The sequence below is a fragment of the Oncorhynchus mykiss genome, chromosome 8 (genome assembly GCF_057628025.1).
Source record: "Oncorhynchus mykiss isolate SJ-2025 chromosome 8, ASM5762802v1, whole genome shotgun sequence".
In the NCBI taxonomy this organism is placed as follows: Eukaryota; Metazoa; Chordata; class Actinopteri; order Salmoniformes; family Salmonidae; genus Oncorhynchus; species Oncorhynchus mykiss.
The window spans coordinates 53,309,745-53,316,192 of record NC_143029.1 but is presented as its reverse complement, the minus strand read 5'-3'; the positions used below and the strand labels follow the sequence as shown (position 1 = coordinate 53,316,192).

Here is a 6,448-nt window from a genome sequence, read left to right as displayed (position 1 = left end):
CTTTTTTTGGGTACCATTGGTTAGAGCCTGTAAGTATGCATTTCACTGTAAGGTTTACACCTGTTGTATTCGGCGCACGTGACAAATAAACTTTGATTTGATTTGAGGTGGGATTTATAACATTGTGGTTGTGGTAACTAGTGACGACCCCTCACGCATACACAGAGATATTGGAGAAAGGAATCACATTGGCCAATAAATAGAGGCACGTAACGACTCACCCAGCAGACGGTCGACCAATCGCGTCCACGTTGTTATGCCGCGTCACACTGTTGCTAAACTAATCGTCACGCCATCCCTTCTGAAAGTCAGGGTATGAGTTGAGAAACCTGTGTATTTGCCTCGAAAGTACGTATGTCTCGATTCCAAAACTATACGATATTACAGATAACAACTTAATTATCTCACATATTGGAACAAAATCGTAATATTGTACTTTTTGTTGACGAAATGAATGAAAATGTGGGTTGATAATGAAAACGTGGTGCAAGTAATGGGCTGTGTCTTGTCACAAATAACAAACACTTCGAATGTCAAAATCGCAACGCTTGTCATGAGCAATACCAATGGTTTTGTAAAAGCGCCACCAAAAAAAAGCTCTGTTGAACGTTTATGTTACCTTGCGCACTCAAGAAGGCTCAACCAATTATTTTTTCAACTCATTGTTCTATTTGTGGCTCAACCTGTAACCCGACGGGTTCTACGGCGAAAATCATGAATATTCATGTCTCGCCCCTCCCCCTCTACTAAAGAAGGAAATTTCGCCCACCGTTCATGGCCGTTCATGTGAACAGTCGTGTGCACCGTACATTAGCTAACTAAAAGAAGAATATTCCGAAACCATGGCACAATCAGGCAAAGTAAGAATGACATCTAAAATCTACTTATGTTTAATGGTTCACGACAGTTGGTCTCACACGGCCTCAAGTTAAATGACAACATGGTTGAACTCGCTAGCTAGCTAACGTTAGCAAATGAGCTAACTACTGTAGCTATTGTGGAACTACACTTCTATTGGCATGGAATGTTTAGCTAGTTACCTAGCTATTTTGCATCACTGTTGTTCACTTGAAACACGTGCTGAACATTGAGTTACAATTGATCTATTTCGAATACACATTGGGCGGGTTCGATTACACTGAGCGGCGGGACACCCGGCATAGATAGGCCCGTCACGTCATCGGGCGAAAGCAAGCAGTAATCTGAGCCGCTTGGTCATTTTGTCAACAAAGCAGCATGGTACATTGTCCTGAAACATCTCATTTCCATGAAATACGCTAAGAGTTGTCTAGACAACTTTCGTTAGAAAGGCAGATGAAGCGTTTATCAAAAGCAATCCATTTTGCTTGGGGAAACAATCTCACTAATATAATGTAATGGCGCCTTTTTGTAGGCAATAACTCCACCATGGTTCGTTGGACAAAGCCTATGAGGAAAATTATATTTGGGTTTAGGTAAACGCTGAAAATGAGGTCTGTGGTAAACACAGGTTTGAGATCTTATACGTTTGGTTCTAGGATATAATCTTCGTCAGCTGTCATTTTCAGTGAATTTTGAAGAATTTATGTAATATTAAAATACATAAATCACATAAAGGCGTCATAATTCGTAAAGGCCCTGTTAACCGACTGCTATCTCATAGACATTTTTTAAATGAGATTTCCTAAACCTCTGTTAAGCTCAGACCTTATTTTCTGCGTTTATTCCATAACCCTATTCTTTCCCCATTTAATTTTTCACACACAAAGGGATGTCTGAACGGACCAGAGGTAATTTATCTCCTGGTTTTAGGAATACAAACTGGCAAGCTCTACTACTGCAATCAATTTTAAACCCAGGCAGGATTAATCGAACCCTCCCCCAGTTGTCTGTTTGTGATTGGTTGGTGATGATGGGTTAAAGAACACCAGTTCAAATGCTTATCCCAAAGGTTGTTTTATAGGGAACCCCATCAAGAACATCAACTAGACAGAAAGTTGGAGAGATTGGTGACGACAAACAGGATGAAAATAATTCTGGTAAGTGGTACCCAACTATTTTCTCCTTTATAGCCTGTGCAATATTTAATGCAACGTATATTGAGAAAGTTACTTGTTTAATGCGTCCTTGATACATCAATGTAACTTTCAGAAGGCCAGACTGATTCTCCAGCATCAACAGAGGTAGCTGCCCCTACTCCACAGGTCATCTTTTCCACAGAACCTGATGCTAATGAGGATGGAGATAAAGTAGCTCCCATTGAAGATGATGTTACAGAGAACAAGGAGGTCAAAGATGTCCCAGGTAAAGAAAATGCTTTGAGGGAAGGCAAGCATAGACCATATATTTAGTGTGTGTGACATTGTCCCAGCATGTAATTGGAATAGGGATAATGTTCATATGACATTTCTTAAACGCAAAACATTTGCTGTTCCGTTAAATTCAGTAGGTATTTCCTTTGTTAATGAATATTGTTTATGTAGCTTGTGAAGCGGAGCAGATGGACACAACTCCTGCTGCTGAGGAGGAAACTGTTAAGGTCACCTTTGAGTCAGAAAATGCCATCGAAGATGAAAGTAATGTTGAAGAGAAGACCAATGGAAATGACCAGGGTGAGGTCAAAGAACAACAATTGTAATGCATTTTTGCCAGGGGTGTATTCACTCCGAACCAAACGGAAGCAAAAGGGGAGGCACCTACCTTCATTTATCCATTAAAAACTCACGTTTTTGTTGCGTAACGCAACTGGACTAATAATTACCCCCCCCCCCCCCCCCCCCAGATGTCACTCATTTATGTTTTTCCATCAGGGTATGTATGGAATAGGGTTTAATACATGTGTCTATGTGTGTTTCTCTCTCCAGCTGTTGCAGTAGCCCCAGTGAAGAGGAAAGCAGAGGATGAGACTTCTCCAGCTAAGAAAACAAAGTGCATTAATGGTGGTATGGTTATGAGCAAGAGTTAATATCACTCCTGTTTTGAGTGCTTGATTGATGGTGTCAGTGAGCTAACATGCTCCTTTGTTTCTTTTTTTTTTTTTTTAGGTTTTTGTCTTTTTGTTGGTAACTTGAACACATCCAAGGAAGTGGAGGAAATCAATGATGCCTTGGCCAACTTTTTTACGTCGCATAGTCTGTTATTTCAAGCTATTCGAGTGGACATAACAAAGTGGGTACCATTTTTATGCACTTAATAAACTTAAACTCTTCAAATGTTTGTACATTTCCTCACGAGACAGATTATTCCCCTTAGCATGGCAAATGATTTGTACAAATATATTGACATAATGTCAAATGTTTTTTGGGGGTACATTCTCTAGGAAATTTGCATATGTAGACTTTCACACAGAGGAAGACTTGACAAAAGCCCTTGAGCTGGATAGGGTGAAGATCCTGGACCAAAAGATAAGGCTAGGCAAGGCTAATGTCAAAGATGTCACAGCAGAGGAAAAAAAAGGTACTAGTCTCATCTTGAGTGACTTTTCCATGCTACTGATATTAGACATTTCTAGAATTGATTGATTGATTTCCATGTACTGACAGACGTCTCCCTCCCCACACACAGCTAAAGATGCCAAGACCTTGTACGTCAAGAATATCTCATTCTCGGCAACAAAGGAGGACTTGAAGAAAGTCTTTGACACGGCGGTCGAAATCAGGTTTCCTAGAGGCATTGGCCGACCAAGCAAAGGGTGAGAGTTGTCATCCAAAGTGCCCGTTTGATATCAATGCTTGATTTACAAGGTACCGTGTGGATCCCAGGATTCAGCTCTTAACACTTGGCGTCTACTTAATTGTGACAGAATTGCCTACATAGAGTTCAAAACGGAGGCCATTGCTGAGAAAGTGCTGGAGGAGAAGCAGGGGACTGATGTCCAAGGCCGTGTCATCGTTATTGACTTCTTGGGAGAAAAGAGCCAACAACAAAAAATGATCAATGCTCCAGGTAAGGATAGACTGAAATGAAGTCACTGGGAATTCCATTACTGTAGAAGCACAAGGTACTTGAATAGCTATATGGCTAGTCACGTTGCTCTATAGCATCTTCGAGGTGAGACAGATTTTTACAAAGTGTATTAATTCACTGGTTAGTTAACATGTCCTCAAATGTTCTGTTCCATAGCTGAGGCCACACCGAATAACGAGTTATTGGTGACAAACCTGGCTTACACTGCGAAAGAGGATGCCCTAAGGAAAATCTTTCTCAAAGCAGTCAGTGTCAGAATACCACAGAGCAGTGGCAAACCAAGAGGGTAAGGGTGCACATTGATGCTGCACCTGCTTTTTGTTGCGCTCTACTGAACATTTTGGGCGCCATCAAATAGATCATTATAAATATTCTGTTTGGATGAATTTGATAGTAATTTCATGTTCAGAATGCACATGGACATGGTAACTTGAGACAATTGTGTCAATTTGCCCCCCCCCCCCCCTTTTTTTTTTTAAAGTCATGCCTTCATTCAGTTTGAAAGTGTGGAGGATGCCAAAGAAGCCATGGAATCATCGTTAAACAAAGAGATTTGTGGAAGAGCCATCGGAGTAAAGTTCAGCCAGAAGAGGCCAGAAGGTGACCAAGAGAACTCAGGTAAATATAGCAGAAAATTCGTAGGTGAATAATTCACGTTGTTTGACTGTGCCATCATTCATACCTATGTGTTGTGTGTTCTCTTGGTAGTTCCTTCCAAGACGTTGATGGTCAGGAATCTTGCCAAGGAGACGAGCGAGGAGACTTTGAAAAGCTCCTTTGAAGGTGCCATTGAAGCTCGAGTCACTAAAGACAAGGAGACTGGTGAATCTAGAGGGTATGTTTCAAAATATGACCCTTTTGAAACCACATTGTTATTACATTCAGACAGTGCTTTGAATACTCCTTTGTACTTCTCAGGTTTGGCTTTGTGGACTTTGAGAGCATAGAGGTCTGCAAGGCTGTTAAGGAGGCTGTGGTGGACCTTCAGATTGACGGGAGCAAGGTGACCCTGATCTATGCCACGCCCCAGGGCGAACGAGGACCTCGTGGAGAAGGAACAGGCTTCAACAGGAGCTTCAGAGGGAAACCCGGAGGTCGAGGTGGCGGTCGGGGCAGGGGTGGAGGCTTCAGGGGTGGACGAGGAGGTGAGGTCATCTAGTTTGAATAACAATTTTTGGAAAAGTCATGAGGACATATCAATTGATACTTAAAATCCAATTTGATTTGTCACATGCTTCGTAAACAACAGGTGAAATGATTTCTAACGGGTCCTTTTCCAACAATACAGAGTTAACCATAAAAAAAAGATGAAATAGAAATAGTGACGCGGAACAAATATGCAGTGAATAACAATACCAAGTCAAAATAACATGGCTAAATACAGGGAGTACCAGTACAGAGTCCATGTTCTGGGGTATGAGGTAATTGAGGTAGGTATGAACATATAGGTAGGAGTAAAGTGACTTGGCAACAACATAGACCGTAGCAGCAGTGTATATGGGCAGTGTGAAAGTGTGTGTGTGTGACGTCTGTGTGTGTGTGTGTGTGTATTAGCGTGTCAGTGTAATTACCTGTGAGTGAGAGTCCAGTGTGTGCGTGTTGTCAGTGTAGGAAAAAAAAGGGTAAATAGCCATTTGATTAGCTATTTAGCAGTCTTATGGCTTGGGGGTAGAAACTGTTCAGGGTCCTGTTGGTTCCAGACTTGGTGCACTGGTAACGCTTGCCATGCGCTAACAGAGAACTGTCTATGGCTTTGGTGACTGGAGCCTTTGACAATTTTTTGGCCATTCCTCTGAAACCGCCTGGTATAGAGGTCCCGGGTGCCAGGGTGCTCGGCCTCAGTAATGTACTAGGCCGTACCTGCCACCCTCGGTAGTGCCTTGCAGTCGTGTTTCTTGCAGTTGCCGTACTAATCAGTGATGCAGCCATTCAACATGCTCTCAATGGTTCAGCTGTATAACTTTTTGATGATCTAAGTGCCTGTGCCAAATCTGTCATGCCCTCTTCACAACTGTGTGTGTGTGTGTACTTCACACTTTTTAATGTGGTTCTAGTGCCTGAAATGTCTCTTTTACTCGAGTTATATCTACCAACAATTCTATCAGCTTTGGAAGATGGTGTCATTTGTTGTTGTTGTTTTTCAGGCAGAGGTGGTGGCGGCGGTGGAAGGAGGACTTAAAACAGCAAATATCTTCTTTTTTTACAATGGACTGCTGCAGCTGAGCTCTAATTCAACATCTGAATTAACTGACAAGCTTGTAATGGGCATCTATCCCTAATAATTTCAATAAAACAAATGAATTTGTTCGTAGTTTAAATGATTTATGTGAAAAGATTCTACCACGTTCATACTTAACAATGTAATGTCTTACACACTTACTGTATGTGTAACATTTTGTTTGAGTTTGTCTGTCTTCCATTAGTTTACCTTTTTAATTGTTAATTTCTTGATTATGCAAATACTATATTGAAGACTGAGTAATTAAAGGGTTCCCAAATTTAA

The 6,448-nt window shown here is 41.4% G+C and overlaps 1 protein-coding gene across 8 annotated transcripts; it reads left to right on the top strand.

Annotated features, from left to right (window-relative positions):
* The first annotated feature begins 226 nt into the window (after positions 1–226).
* On the top strand, positions 227–6,448 carry LOC110530074 (nucleolin). 8 transcript variants are annotated; one of them, XM_036985610.2, is made up of 14 exons: positions 227–860; positions 1,943–2,018; positions 2,131–2,283; positions 2,463–2,591; positions 2,844–2,921; positions 3,024–3,147; positions 3,299–3,435; positions 3,544–3,670; positions 3,782–3,924; positions 4,102–4,231; positions 4,427–4,563; positions 4,654–4,780; positions 4,864–5,090; positions 6,090–6,448. In XM_036985610.2, the coding sequence occupies exons 1-14, from the start codon at positions 843–845 to the stop codon at positions 6,122–6,124; spliced, it is 1,641 nt and encodes a 546-aa protein (XP_036841505.2). In that variant the 5' UTR covers positions 227–842; the 3' UTR covers positions 6,125–6,448. The 8 variants fall into 8 exon arrangements, with proteins under 8 accessions (XP_036841505.2, XP_036841507.2, XP_090038032.1 ...); XM_036985612.2 differs by having other exon boundaries at positions 267–348; XM_090181906.1 differs by having other exon boundaries at positions 276–348; positions 2,134–2,283.

Bases quoted from the DNA above. Each gene is read 5' to 3' on its own strand.
- LOC110530074 (XM_036985610.2), top strand. The intron at 3,436-3,543 runs GTACTAGTCTCA...CCCCACACACAG, and splicing joins CACAGCAGAGGAAAAAAAAG to CTAAAGATGCCAAGACCTTG. The intron at 3,925-4,101 runs GTAAGGATAGAC...TCTGTTCCATAG, and splicing joins AAAAATGATCAATGCTCCAG to CTGAGGCCACACCGAATAAC.